Here is a 16,014-nt window from a genome sequence, read left to right as displayed (position 1 = left end):
TAAAAAATCCTTAACTTATTCCAAGAAAGCTTCCATATGGTTAAACATGAGATTCAAAAACTTTGGGAGGTAAGGGTAACTATGAATCATAATTTATAGGCTGAAAGCCAATTAATTTTTCATATTCTATTTTTTGCTAACAATGCCATGCGAAACAACTTTTCTTTGCTTCTGTTACTTGAAGTTGCATTGAAATTGTTTCAGTCTAGGATCTTTTTCTGAAAAATACCATCAGTATCGACACTGACTAGCTGGAGCAGAAAGTGTTTGTTGCATGCTATGCTTTTCTTTTGCCAATTTAATAGGAAATTAGGAAGATTAATTTGGTCCCACAGTCTAACCTAATGGACTAAAAAATGATACTTGATACTTCAAAAGAAGGGTTGTTTTCATACATTTGTTTTAATATCACTCCTTGAAACAGTTACTGTTTGTCTGAATAGAGACAGCCAGTTTCAGGAGGGGCATGAATACGAAGTCATGCTCTTACTTCTAAAGCTTGCCAACCTTTGGTGAACTTCATAACCTAAAATGCCTTGAATAAAGTCTAATACAAAATGTAGCTATTTTTCCAAAATTATCAGTACATATTCTTCTTCCTAAACCCCTTCTTTCTTTCATCAATAATGCTTCCTCTATATTTATTGCTCTTTTCCACTGTATAAAACTAGATGGATTCAAAAACAGGAAGAATCTGGAGCATTTGGTTGTTATTAGTGTGGAGATAGTGGCCTCACACATACAAAATATTAAAAATTCTTAGAAATGTTAAAATTATTTTTGTTTGGGGAGTATACAGCACGAAATCAGAGCCCGTAATACAACAGATCTTTTTATTTTTATTTTTATTGTGCAGTACAATTTTAGGTTAATAAAACAAACAAAGACAATACTTTTATTCTCTAATCCCCACATTTTATTATTTTTATTTAAATATAACATACTATACATTGTTGCTCAGTGATTTTGGTATCCCTTTTATTTTCTAAACCCCTCTCCCTGTTTTCCTTTTACTCAGGAGACTGTTATGCTCAGGGTGACAGAAAACAGAGCTTATGGTTGAGGACCTGGGATACTCTAATATCTGCAGTTTGCTCCCACTATAGTGGGCGTTACAGTATACCAAACACACAGGAATCGTTGATTCCTTCAAGGGTTTTTTATTTTGGTTAATTTTCAGAAACCACTGTGCATGTCACAAATGGCTCCTGGCTCACTTTGGGAAAGTGATATTTCCTGATCTTGTCATTTGAGCAGCATGGTGTTTTGAGTACTATGATAATATTTATGCCTAATCCTCCCCTGACCAAGTCATCTAGGTAAGTCTGTAAGAGGAGAATTTCATTTGTACCCTAAATGTTCTTTAAGTCGTCATTCAATACTGCATTCATCCAACTCATACTGAAAGTTCAGTACGGGTGGTCCATTATGTCTTGTCAGTTTTAATTACTGATTACAAATTTAAACAACAGAGACTCGCTTTTATCATGGTAGTTAAATTTTGCTCTGAGCCGCAAATACATTTAAAATCTAAAATTCTTATTTCTTTTTCTAGAAAAATGTCATTTGTGAAGAAGAAAACTGGAGATAAAGTACCATGAAATGCAACATCAGCTATCAACTAAAAATATGTTGTCTGTCAATGAATTCCTAGTTTTAAAACAACTGACTTTATTTAAGGACAGGAAATATAATCTGACCATTTTGTATTTTATGGGAAAGCTTTTTTTTTTGCTTTTTTTAAAAAACAGCTAATATTTAAATAACAGATTAAGATTGAAGTGCTGGTTAAACATTGACTTAAATAAGTTATAGAAGATTCCAACAACACCAGCCTTTATAGAGGTTAAACATTCTCAAAAAGACACATTAAGCAAGGCTCTCCTTTGTACCAAAATACAGTCTCCAAACAATAAAAATAAAACCAACTTTTTCACAACGAGAAATATTGAAGATAAACTGCAGCATCAATATAATCTTATAGTTATCAGTAAAGTATTTAAAACAAAATAATATTATACTACTTTTGTTTCTTACTAAAGACACTGCAAAGGCTTATTTATTTATTTAGTGGAATACAATGTGAAGACAGTGGTACAAATTGTTTGATGTACTGTTTTCTATTTATCTGCTCTAACAAAATGAATCTCAATATGGTTACACTGGTGAGCTATCCAGAGCTCTCTAAAATTACTGAGTAAAGCAAAATATAAAACAAACCTTATGTACCTTTAATTGAACAGACTTCATATTATGCTTAACTTTATTATACTGCAGTTGCTCAAGTTAAGCCATGGGATGAATAACACTTCATAAAAATGTGCTGGATATTATGTATTTTGAGCCTTCAGTTACTGTGATGGTTGTGAAAGGCATGCTAAAGCTGGAAACCAGCACAGCTTTTCAGTTGGCTCTCGTATATAATATACACGCGAGTAATAATCTCTGAAAAACACATGAGCGTGATTTGGATCACACGAGGGTGATTGTGGTCTTGCAGCCCTTAGCTAGGTATCACTCCCATATATGCCTGTGGTTCTCCAAGTTGGTACCAAAGGCAAATGGGTTGAATGAGAGTATCAATTGAGTAAGGTGTGCAGGACTGTGTTGCCTTCTTGCTTGCCTTTCAGTGGCCAAATGTTACACTTAGGAGTTACACACTACTGTTTTATTTCAATGCTCGCAGTCTCAGTGATTTTAACAGGGCTGACTACATCAGGGTTCCAGCCCAATGTGCGCTGCAGAATATCACACTGATAGCAGTGTGTTAGATCCTAGCTCCAAACTGAAATCAAAGTCAGGTGAATATACACACAGATGCATTGACACCCAAGTACAGATGTGGCTCCTTCTCTCAATTTCAAAATAGCAGAAAGACCCTTTGATAAAAGTATTTCTTGAAGGTTTTCTTGAGTGCTGATAAGTACAAAAATTTCTCCAATATAAAGACACTCAATATCATAAATCCAAGCACTGCTTGTTTGGTCTTATGCTTAAGTGCAAGACAGTTTAGGAAAAAATGGAGTATACACTCTAAATTCTGCCTTTAAAGCCTTGTCTAATTCTCTGAGTACTTCTGAGGTTCTGACATTTTAATCTATCAACCTCTCTGTGAAGTACTAAGAAAAAGGGAAAATAAGAAAGAAGCAAATGAGAAAACATTTCAAATAAAAAAGATATTTAACATCCTATTAAATAAATAACTTAGAGAGAAATAAAGAGAAATGAATTTAGGACATACAAGCAAACCATACTATTCATTTTGTTAGAACAGTTATACACTACTTTGCTTATCCTATCCATTCGTCCACAAGGCTTCTCCAGAAATGTCATTATTTGTGCATATGACCCAAGTGCTTCCAGTAAATGCTTGTGTGTCTAACTGTTCATTGAATCATTAGGCTTGAATGAGCAATTAAGGAGTTTGATAAGAGTTAGTATTCCATAAATAGCATTCCCCATGAAGATCACGCAACAGATTGTCTTATGTCCATCAAGGTCTGTTGCAGTGATTAAAAAAAAAAAAAAAAAAAGTTCACACTGGCAATAAATTCCATCCCCTTTGATCCAGCTTCATTTTGATTATAAGATACGACAACAAACTAAATAAAGGTATTTCATGTGCCAGCAATAAGTACAAAACCTTCAAAGGCTTCCCCTGCTCTCATTTCAAACATGCAGATGTCTGTGCTACTTTCCGCATCTACTTTTTAAGAGAATTACCAAATATTCTTGACATAACAGCCTTTGGTTCAACTGCGACAAAAAAAGTTTGTTCATCTATGACATGACTACCATAGGAAGAAAGTGAGCTGAAGTGTTTTTCCTTCTTGTTTTCTGTCCTCTCTTTGTGGTTCCCCTCCCGTTCAGGGCCACAAACATTTGCCTTCCATTGTGCTTCCAATTTAAGGACGCGTATGTGTTATATCCATTTTCTTCTATTCTTTCCTTCAATTTGCAATCACTATTAAACTCCTTCTGTTAAAAGAAGAAAAAACCCACAGATTCAGAACAAACATAATATTTCAGCATACTGAAAGAAAATACTTTTAAAAAATGTTTCAAAAGATTGTAGTCTTTTGTATGTGACACTCTTTTAGGATTCCACAGTGTATTTAAATAAAAGTTTCACAACGTATAAAGCATCATCAGTTAGACTGAAAAAAGTGAAATTAGAAAAAAGATATAATTAATAATTCAATGCATAGATATAGCAGTTAAATGATATAATTAATTAAGAACTGAAAATCAGCTTCTCTGTGTTGGAATATGGCAAGAATATTAAATCAAGTTCTCATTCATAAATTCAAAAGCATAAAGAAGCAATCTTGGAATCATAAATCACATTTCATTTCTAACAAATATAACTCTTAAATATCTTGAATGAGACTTTTGATACCATACATTAAACAAATATTGATGGAATAGGACTATTTCTTATTTAAAGTAAGAATCTTTGGACCACTCTGGTAATGAAAAAGGGCTTTTTTTGGATAGGTGTAAATCACTGTTATGCTGCTATCACAATTGATGTGAGGCCTATTCACTTGGCTGACCTGAAAAGAAGCTTAGCCTAAAGAGGAATCATGTATGATCCCATATCTTATCAACTAAACAAGGCTGGAAGTAATTTTATGCATGGGACCAGGGATTAAGATTTTCTGTTTTTAAAGGAGAATCTGTTTCCAGGCTGTTAAAATTAATCAAAAATACAAGCCTGTGGAAGAATGTAGGGGAGCCTACTTAATTTTTATACTGTTAAATGTAATTTTACGTAGATGCACTGTTCTATATAGAAGCCAAGAATAGTTCTTTTCATAAACAAGTAAATCCTATTTATAAAGCCATCCAATTTTAACAAGCTACTTATATTGCATTTAGAAGGCTTTTAAAAGTGGGATGTTTGAAACATAATTTAATTAAAATGAAAAACCAGCATTTTGTTGTTCCTGCATTTCAGAAAATAAGATGTCATTGCACAGCTAAGGGAGAAGCAGCTCAGAATCTTAGAGTATGATATACTAACTACATGCACTATTTTTAATGTGATCATGAACAAGACAAGAAATGTCTGAATAATAAATCACGTTTTGTGTTAACAAAATCAAGTTAAATATATTTCCCATACCTATTAATTTAAATTAGAATTTTTATACTAGTTAATGATAAGGCCTTTGATTCAGTGAGAATTTTGTGTGAACAGTTTGTTTCCCTTGGTTGCTTCTACAAACACTGAAGACTTGCTTGATGGAACTTGCATACATTCAAATTAAATTTGGCTCCCAAAGTGCTCTTTAATTTCAGGATTAGTAGTTATTTGCACAATGATCGGTAAGGAAGACACTATCAAGGCAAGACTCTTTACAAGACCACTACTGGCACTGCCTTCACCACAAAGCCACCATAGAGACAATTTACCAGTTATTTTCTGTAATATGTCACCTCTGGCATCAAGGTATTAAAAAAGGGAGGTGCTCATCAATCACAGTTCTAAACCACTGTAACTTCTCCTATCTGCCAATTTGTTAAAGAAACTTAAAGAACCTAAATTTGTTAAAGAAATCTGAGAGTGAGTCTTTTCTCCCTCATTTTAACCAAAATTGGTCAAATGGAAAAGTATTTGATTAACGTAGAAAGAGCTCTGCTTGTTTTCCTAGATGCAGAATTGTACTCAAATTCAACTTGTACTTCTGTTCTTAGATAACAGAAAATATGATGTTTTGATATGCTTCTGAAGTCTTACTGGCAGGGCTCTGAGTGCTACACAGGACTGCTTTACTCACTTAAAACAAATTTCAGCATAAGTCTGCACCAATGTCTATTGTGCACATGCTTAAGGGTGTTTTTAGAATTTTTATTGGTTCTGGTTTTGGTATTCATATCCATCTGCAAGCTGCCACACTGCAGTAATATGAGGCTAACTGCAAGTCCTGGGATTACTGGAAAAATAGTAACAGAAGCATTCTTGAAATTGCTAAAGTATTATGGAATAGATTTTGATAAATCATTATGTTGTGATTTTATGATGTGAATATTGAAAAATTATCTCAGTTGGAATTAAAAAAAAAGGCTTCCCACGTTCGTATCTTCCTGTCAACACTATTTCTAATACACTATGAATTACCGAATCTTATGGCAGCAATTTCCATCTATGGTACATGAAAGCTGCTTCGATGTCTTTTGTACATATATAGTGTTGGGACAGACTCTAAACAGACTCTCACCACACCAGGCAAGGCTGACAGCTGGGGTTAGAGAGTCTGTCTTGGGCTTTGGGATGGACCATCACAAATGACTGAAGTGCACAACTGAGATATGTGAACTGAAGGTGGTGATTTATGCTAAAATCTTCACCTGCATCAGAAGCATACCCATGATCAATGACTGTACTGAATAACTCAGTACAGTTTTCCCTCTCAATAAGCACTGATCATCCTGTATTTCTGACCAGTATAAATCTAGAAATTAAATCTACATTTACAGGAATATAAGAAAAATATCTTGTTCTTGTCTCTCAATGTGATTCTTTGAAACTGTCACAGAGTTTAGAAAACCAGAAGTATGTTATTGAACCAGGAGTGACTAGCCACAGTGCAGGTGAGGGAGGACAGTGTATATAGTTTGTATGAACTAAACACACTCTCTTCTTAAGAAAGAGGGCCAAATGACTAGAGGCCCCTTGAGTCTCGCTTGAGACTTTTTACCATTACTTCATTGTTTTCAGCAGAAATAGGAGGCCTAGCTACATTGCTCAACCATAAACTCAGTCCCTATATGTGACATCCTTTCTATAAAGCATATGGATGATCTGAACATTAAGCAACCTGCAGAATGGCTCATAACCTTTCCAGGAACTGGAACAACATTGCAAAACTGCAAACCAAACCAGATGTAATACCAGAACAATCTGGTGTTTGTGTAATCATGGGGATGTGTGAGGATATATTTGAGTTTAGTTGTTAGATTTATAGATCATATCACTTTATATAAAAAATATTTGGATAGTTTCTGAGTTTCCTTGAGTTGGTTTGTTTTTGTTTGGTTGATTACTTTTGGGGTTTGGTGTTTGGATATTTTTTCCCCTGAAAGTATCTGTAATCCCAAACTTACACAAATACAAATTAAGTATATATGGACAACTTTCAAGTGTTACCTGAATTTTGCTCAGATAAATCTCAGCTGCTGATATTTCAGTTAATGCCTCTCTGTACTGTCCATAATCTTACTCATTAGTCAATATAGTCAATTTAAAGCCTGCTACTCTAGGAATCTTCTTCAAAGTTTTAACTTAATGATTTGGTGTGTTTACTCCATCAGCTCAATTAGTTCAGGTACTTTTATTCCTCTCTCCCCCACCCTCGAATTTCTGCTAAGTGTGATTGCACTGTAGAAAAACACAGGGAAAACAAGCCTTAAAGAATACATTTTGGGCAACCCTGTCTACTGAACACTCCTTGATAAGAAGTATGACTGAGGCACTAAGCATGATAAATCCCAGCAGCTACGTTGGTGTGACATGAGCTTAGAAAACAACAGGAAGCTTGTGGAGAGGGGTGATCCTGGTGTATCAGAGGATGAAATTTTGATGAACAGCTCATTTCATCTCTAATTAGTAGCAATACACAGACAAGCAGTGTTTCAATAGGCAAGACAGGGAACTGTGTTGACTCCTGAAATCTATTTGGAATGGGAAAAGGTACTTACAGAGCCGTAGACTTTTCCTTTTTTGTTCATGGCTAAATAGTAGTTGCTCTTAATAGACTTAACTGCCACAACTCCAATTTCTACAGATGTTATCTCCAATATGCCTAAAAAATATAAATTGAGCTATTTAATCACTTTGTTACAGGATTTTCTTACTGTAGAAAAGACAATAAACCTGAAAATATAAAACTTGTAACATTTAGGACCAACTGACCAAAAAATTCAGCAGAAGTATTTTTAAGCCACTGCAAGAATATACACAAACATTTTTTTAATTAACATGTTTCCTAACCCCGCATTTTGCACCCCATAGACACTGAAACAACTTCATTTTCCCTAGCAAAGATTTTACTATAATTTATCAGAAGAGACATTGAAACCACAGCATCAAATTAAATATATAGCATATGTCAATAGAATATTGGATCTCCCCCAATCTTTAAAACCCTTGGTAAACAATTTTTTTCCTTGTAGAACATTTAGATAAACTAAATCTCTTGGTTGCAACTGAGCTGATAATTTCACTTTTGGCAAGTGTGTTGACAATGTGGGAAATAGTAAAACCAACACTAATGGCCACACTATCTTTGTCTTCCAGATATCAGAAACATTTTGCTCTGTTTGTCATAAATATTATTCTTCCCCCACACCCCAGCTTTAAAGCAGTCTCTTTCTGGGACATTGGATGGTTCAAGGGACCTGTAATGGGAAATACACCTTTTCATCTCTGCTTTCTGCCCAGGAACATACTGATTTGGGAGTAGGAGACTGCATGCCTGGCTCCAAAATTTCTCCTGTTCTCATGACATTTTTGTAGCAATAGTTAGATCAATATCCTGGCTAACTCGGTGTGGCACGCTTAGGGTGTACCAATAGAGAAATTACAGGAGGGGCAAAACTGTCCTCCTTGATTAGGTTGTGGTAGCTTACATTTACCAGGGCCATGCCATTGATAGAGGAAGGTCAGCGAGTCCATGTTTTCAGGGCTCTAATCTGTATTATTCTTAAAATTTTGCTCATTTTCACAGCAAAGAAAAGCCAAAGTTGCTTTCTTGATCTTCTGAGAGAGCATTGTTACAGAGGACTGAGCAGCTCTCCCACAGGATATCTGCTAAAATAATTGTTCTCAAAATCAGAGAAAAGTGGACTAACTTGTGGATAGCAAACTAATAGAGGGCAAGAATCTGATGCAAACACTGCTACAACACCATGAGTGATGCCTTTTTTTTTTTTTTTTTGTATTTTCCATGCCAAAACTGATGAGAAGAATTCAGTTAATTCTTTCTACAGAATTGTAGTCTGAACTGTGTCTGGGTCCATTTCTATCACCAGTAACAAGACAAAAAACCAAACCAAACCAAAGCAAAACAAAGAAGCAAGAAAAATACTGGCAAAACATGTGCCATTATAAATTTTTATGTTGAAAGAGATTAAACTGATTTGGATTTTGCCATACTATCCTTGTAACAATAACATATTAGGCTGTTTCAATTAACTATTTCACCGAGAGCTGAAGGAGAGCAGTGCCTAAATAAGAATCTTGTACAGAATTAACCCATTTTAAGGGTCTTGTACTTGAATGACGGACATCACTGCTTTCCAGTAACATACTTAAATGAAAACAACACAAGTATAATTAATGAAAATATAATCTGTTTTTTCTGGTAAAGTTTGTTTGCAGTTTCATACTCCATTATGTTCATGGTGGAGCAACTGTAAGGAGGTCCATGAGGAGAAATGTTACTACATTTATTATATCCACAACAACTAGCTTGCTTTTAGCTGGCTAAGCTATTTAGTTGTAGCCAAACATAGAAAAAATGTTCCAAATTATTGTCAGGTTGATAATATCATCACTAGTGATCCTGGATTTATTCTCACTCAGCGTGTTCTGCGTAACTGAAAGCTTAAAAAGGTATAATTTTTGTTGACAATTTTGCATATTCTATCCTCTACAGTATTTCATTTGGGAGAAGTAGATATTTAATGGATGTTTTTCTTTCAGATCAATTTAATCTTGATCTGTTAACCCTTGGGCAATAGGGACTTAATTTGATACTTTGATACTTTGCTACTCTCTGTAGTCCCCCAAGGGTTACCGGCTAGTTACAAGCACGGTTACAAGCTAGATTTTGTCTAGATTTCAAATTATTCACTGTTTTTATAGATCTTCCCAAGAGAAGAATCTCTAATTTGATAGAAATCTTTTGAAGGCAGTAGGAATCTTTTATTGGTTTCAGTGATGTAGACAAATCTGCTGTAGACAAATCACCTACTCATCTGACATGAATCTGCAAGAAAGCCTAAGAACTTTCTAGAACTTTTAAATAATTTAATTTGAATAAAAATAAGTAAAATGCATTTGATGAAAGGGTGAAAATATGCATTTGATTATTCTTGAAGTGTTATTAAATTCAGCAGGAATATATTTTAAAAGGAAATTGAGATATACAGAATGAAACTTAAAACTACAGTGTTTTCCCCTTTCCCCATCCCTTTCTTTTTTATTTTTTATATTTTCTTATTCTATTCCCAAGAATATTAACTTTTCATTGGAACTCTTTTTCCTCTTCTCTAAGACTGAAACAAAAAAGGCATTTCAATATGCTTCCTTGCATGCTTCTTGTATCTGATATTATACCATTGCTAGGGCTAAGGTATTTCCATGCCTTAAGACTTACGCCCAAGAAGAGCTCTAAGGTAAATAATTTCCATGATATAATGTGACTTGTAATTATTCTTGATAATAAGCAGTACCAAAAATTTAATGTTAGGAGTCTTAGGAGTTATTTATTCTGCTTTCATGCTTCTTAGGAACTTGGAAATGAAAATGAATCAATTAAAAATAAATGAAAATGTTCTGGCCTCTATTATTGCTTTAAACCAGATAGCACATTATTATTTCACAGCCATAACTTTGTAAAACCCAACAATTACAACTAATCCCCATTGACCACGTTCACTGTAAAAGCATAGCTTTCAATACCCAAATCATTTTCAATTATAATTAGAAAGATTTCAAATATCAAGATGAGATGTGCCCTGTAGCTGTGCGTGCACTCTCTTTACAGGTCCCAAAGGCTTTAAACATATTCCAAATAGAACCCAAATGTATTTACCTTAAATAAACTGTATTTTCATAGTTTATAAAAGTGATCATTATACATATTACAAGGCAACAGAAACCTGTTTGTCTTCTTGCTTTGCACAGAGGGTCTGCAAAAACCACAAGTGAAAATTGCACTTCCTTGGTTATATGTTAATTAAAAATGTCCTATATTTTAAAAAAATGCTGATAATATGAAGCAAAAAAAAAAAAAACAAAAAAACCCAAACAACCCAAAATATCCCAGAAATTGAATTAAATTATGTCAATCAATTCTTAGGAAAGGCATTTGACAGAATATCAGATCTGTTGTCAAGGCAGAAGCGCAGTGGGTGTAGACGTGTTCTGCCACGAGAAATGCTTGATTCTAGGACCAAATTCAGCTTTGCAGTGTGAGACAATGGTCATTTTCCTATAGTTGTATCATTTGTGTAAGGAGTTCTTATAACCACATTTAGAACATCTCCATCACTAGCTGTAGTCCTGTCTATGCAGAAGAACGGAACCACCATGCATCTTCCTACACCTTTCAAGGATTATCCCATACATGCAGAAATCCACAAACAATCCCTCTTCCTCTGAGTTTTCTTCTATCTGCAAAAATATTGTAGATGAAGAGTGAGTTCAGCTGGATAGAATGGGATGATGACTGAGAGCTTGTGAAACCTTTTGGTTTCCAAAATGGTGACAAGAAGCTGTTGGGCCCATGAAGGAGGCTGCAGCTCTTGGTAGGTAGCTGGAGAAGACAGGGCTTGGTGTGACTGCCGGTGAGACTAAACTGACTTTTCAGAACTTTGGCTTTTGTGCCCCAGCTGGGAGTTTCTCTGAAGGGGTGCCTTTGTCTGCCCCTGGCTTAAGTCAAAACAAGTTGGTGTTAAGGCATAATGTTGAACTACATGGTTGCTCAAAAAGCTGTTCTCAGTAGGTGGCTTGAAAAAAAGGGGTTTGAAGCAGATAGAGTTGTTGGATGTAGTCATGGAAGAGTGAAGTACTAAGGTATATGAGGCTACTGCCTCTGTTTCCACTCTGTTTCACCAAGTACAACTGCAAGTTGAAAATTTCCCCAAATGACAAATTATACTAATATTGCTATATTTACCTGTATTTTGTGATAACAGAAAAAGGAATATTATGGATGAATAGATTAAAAAACCATGGAAAACTGAAGACGGCAAGAAAGTCTTGCCTTTGAAAACTTTTTCAAAAACAAAAGTAGTTCCAGTGAAAGGCAACCTTACAGACTTTGTGCTTGAATTTGAAAGGGAGCTTAAGATACAAATCACACAACCCACAGCGCCACACTTATGGGCAGTAACCAACCTGAATGATAACCTAAGCTTTGACTTAAAAATTAAAGTTTATTTGAAGTTAAGCCAGTTCTAAGACTTGATTCTAGATTTTATTAATATTTGATTTTTTTTGAGACTGCTATAATTCCTACTCTAAATCCAAAGTTAATGTACTGAAAGACCACAAAGCAATCTGCTAATATATCATATTTAGATCAACTATAACCAAAATACTAATGTTCCATGAACTTTTCTGTCCAATGCCCACATCTAATACTTTTGGATAAGCCTGTCATATGTATCTAAATTTATGGAAGATTATGGTAACAAAACCTCTGAGCCTTCCAGCATCACCATAGTATCAGCATAAGACACGGCATCTCCACAGTGCATAAAAATCACATTAAAGACTAATTATTAGAGCCCGTTCTCAGATCCACACAGTCTGTACCAACTTCCTTTTCATCTTTTACTGCTTTTATGGCTTTAATTTCAGAGCAGAGCACAGATGACTCAATCAATGGTTCTCTGTAGACCAAGCAAATTGAAGGGTGGCACCTGGGATGAGAGAACCTCTTAGTGATCAATAATGAGAGCTGTTGGTTAGAAAAGGAGGAGTTTAGGTTTAGCCACAAAATTGGTAGGAATCAGTTTAGCTAGTATACATCCAGGCATGTAACAGAAACAATTAATTCAGGATCACAGTTTGCCTACATTTTTCCCTCTGGTCAGTGAAGACAGCCAACTTCAAAGGACAGTTCTAAAAAACACCACTCCCTCTGTTAAGTTTCCACAGCTAGATGGGTTAAACTGAAGCAAAAAAAAAATGCTGGTAGTGACTTTGAGGACACATCTATCTTGTCAGTTATGATGAGTTCAGATGTTCCCTCAAGGACACCGTGTCTGTCACTTTCATCACTAACACACAAGCATGTAATCAGATTTAGCTAAAGTGCTAGGGAATATAAACATGTTTGCTTCCTTCAGATGGATTTAATTCATGCTCTTGAGAGGGAATGGCTACACATAGAGCCAACAGCACCCTGGTTCTGTTAACCAGAGCTCAAATTTCTTGGGCTCTGTGTTTTGAGGTAAGATGGCAAGACATATAAACAGCTGCATGAATGTTGAGAGAAAATGCTGATTTCTGAGCATCTCAGCCTGCTTGACCCCAACACTGCAAGATTTGGTAACATTTAGATTAGACACAGACAGTGTAGGAATACGTTATCTGATCTGGTTTTCGGACAGAGAAGCTGTAAGTGACAACTCATACTAACCAAGGAAGAGCAGTGATTCATATGCCAAGAGAGAAAATGGAAAACAAAGCACCACAACAGTATAGTACATATGATTAGATGCAGGGTTGCAGTTATCTGATTAGATCTCTTGACAAAGATGCCTTTAGGAGTTTCAGCCCTCTCTGGCTTCTTTTTCCTGCCTCTGTGCTGAAGTTCACCAACCCTTCAAATATAACTGTTTGTGGAGCAGCACTATAAACAAAATCATTGGAATGATCTGGCTTGGAAAAAAAACTCCCAATAGAAAACAAATCAGCCCTAAACCCTAAGGACTAAACAATCCAAGTTTTTGCAGTCAGTTTTAGTAGTATATATTTTCTGGACCTTCTAGTGCTCTCTTTTTGGTCTCTGTCCAGATGACTAATTTTTTTGATCTGAGGTGCCCAAGACTGGACCAATGTTCTAACTAAGGCCTGATGGGTACTGACTTGAGCAGAATGACTACTTCATGTGTTTATAAGGAAACTTGGATCCTAATCCAAATCCTAATCGAAACTTGGCAGTCCATGTATGTTTCCATTTTCTAGACAGGACTAGGCACTCGGGATTTTTGCCAAATCTTAAATTTCCATGTCTCCACAGAAACATGCGGGAGAATGGAAAGCTTGTAAGTGACTAGCACAGATCAGTACATTTTCTGAGGGCTGTATAGATCTGCCTGGGTGAAATCCCAAGTTATCTTTGACATTCATGTTTACTTTATTCACCTCCTGCATTTTACCACTTGTATAAGATTCAAGGTGAACAACTTTAACTGGAAGAAACTGGATAGAGGTAAGGCTGTTCCATTTAATGTCCATCCCAACAGACTAGGGAAGGATAACAGACAGCTGCACTGCAAAAGAAACAGTTCAAATGCGTGGTAGGTGACAGAAGTATCTGTACATCACCTGCAATCTATCGTTTCCCTGCTGGGGAAGGGAGAATCTCCTAGCTGAGTGGAATGTATTGGCAAGAGAACTAATGGGCTGAAATCAGCTAGCAGATACAATACCTGTATTTGCAAATGGGGTGCAAATGACAATTAAATGGAGCCAAACAGTACTTAGACACTGACAAATATGAGCAGATGGAAGTGAGCCAGGGTGCTAAAGCAGTCAGAGTATGTACAAACAGAAGAAAAAACTGTTATGATGCATTGTATAGGCATTGTGGGAGAGGAAACACAGTGTGCTGCAGATGTCCTCTGCAAGGAGTCTACCAACAATATTTATCCAAATGACAAGTTTGTTGTCTGCTGCTAAGACTGTCTGACATATACTGTAGCTGTTGCTCTAGCAAAGGCTGCTAGAACAGCAGCTAAATGGGACAATAGTTCTCTTTCATCAGTTTTGTTTCATTTTGGATCTCGTTTGTCTTTATGGCGGATCTTGACTCTCCTCTGTGCAAGAAAACAAGACTGTAAAAACATGGTCTGTTATTTCCCCCTCTCAAACACTTATCTTTTTGTGGAAGGTAGGAGACAGAAGCATAACTACCTGCACAGCTATCACAAAGCTTAGCAGTGTGCACTGCACTGCCTGTGGCAGGTAGGATCTTCTCCTGAATCTCTATGGGCATAATAACTTAGTAGTGGGGCAAAAAAGGAAAAAAATCACAAAATTCTACAGGCTCCTCTTTAAAATACCATGACCAAGAACAGTTTCTAGCAGTATGCTGCTACTGCTATGTTTCTCTGGGAAAAAAATGATGTTTTAGTGTTTTCCCTGCAAATCAGAAAGTTGCCAAACACACTAATCCACAACATCAATTAGTTGTTGGTTCTAATGGTTTATGTCTGTCTTTGCCTCACACGGGAAAAAGGAATCCATGGTATTTTAAAATATGGGATCCACATGTTTATAATGAAAGATTACCCCTGGACAGCTATAATGATCATTATTTTTCACATAATTATATTTGGTGGTAGTTACTCATCAACACTTTCAGCACTCTACTTCTGCAATGCCACAAATATTCCTAATGTTACTTGATCATAACAATCACTTTTGTAAGAAAACTTTATAAGAACTCTGGAAACAGATTGAATATCTGAGAAGTGTACACTAGGGCAGCTGTATGGTATGGGTAATCAGTATTTTGAAAATCAATGCAAACAGTATTTCACTGTATCTAAAAATTCTTTAAAATTCACATCTGTTTTTTGTCCCTCCTGGCTTTTTTTTCCTCCAGAATTTTTTTTCATAGCCAGTCTGGATATGATCAAATAAAAGGCAGGCCTCTGACCTTAATACTTATATTTCTGTAGTTTGGGACAATGTTGTATATGATTTGATGGGTGATTTTGAGTAACCTATAACCCAGTTGGTACTTTGCAAGCAAACCACTTTCTAAACTTTTTCAAACAAAGTATTTATTGAAAGACGCAATTGTTATAAAACTTGTTGTTCAACAGTCTTGGAGTAAAGAAAGATAAATTAATTGCATGTTGCTACTATATGAGAAGATATTAAGGCCAGCAGTTTAGCAGCTGAAAAAAACATGATGACCTCTGATCACCAGTTTGCTGTTTTATCCATTAATTGCTTTTCTTTCTCTGACATAAATAATTTTGTGTACTTAATGCATCCTAAATGACAACCACTCAAAAAGACACCATTCAATAACTGCATTA

The 16,014-nt window shown here is 35.6% G+C and overlaps 1 protein-coding gene across 3 annotated transcripts in view; it reads right to left on the bottom strand.

Annotated features, from left to right (window-relative positions):
• Positions 1-827: 827 nt before the first annotated feature.
• Positions 828-16,014, bottom strand: part of FGF10 (fibroblast growth factor 10) — a 60,366-nt gene continuing 45,179 nt past the window's right edge. For all 3 annotated transcript variants that reach the window (XM_030968249.1, XM_030968251.1, XM_030968250.1), the window contains 2 exons: positions 7,705-7,808; positions 828-3,978 (listed from right to left, as the gene is read on the bottom strand). In XM_030968249.1, coding sequence (XP_030824109.1) covers positions 3,781-3,978; positions 7,705-7,808 — 302 coding nt within the window. In that variant the 3' untranslated portion in view covers positions 828-3,780. The remainder of the gene's footprint in view (positions 3,979-7,704; positions 7,809-16,014) is intronic.

This window comes from Camarhynchus parvulus, chromosome Z (assembly GCF_901933205.1).
Source record: "Camarhynchus parvulus chromosome Z, STF_HiC, whole genome shotgun sequence".
Classification (NCBI taxonomy): domain Eukaryota; kingdom Metazoa; phylum Chordata; class Aves; order Passeriformes; family Thraupidae; genus Camarhynchus; species Camarhynchus parvulus.
This window is presented reverse-complemented; position numbering and strand designations above follow the sequence as displayed.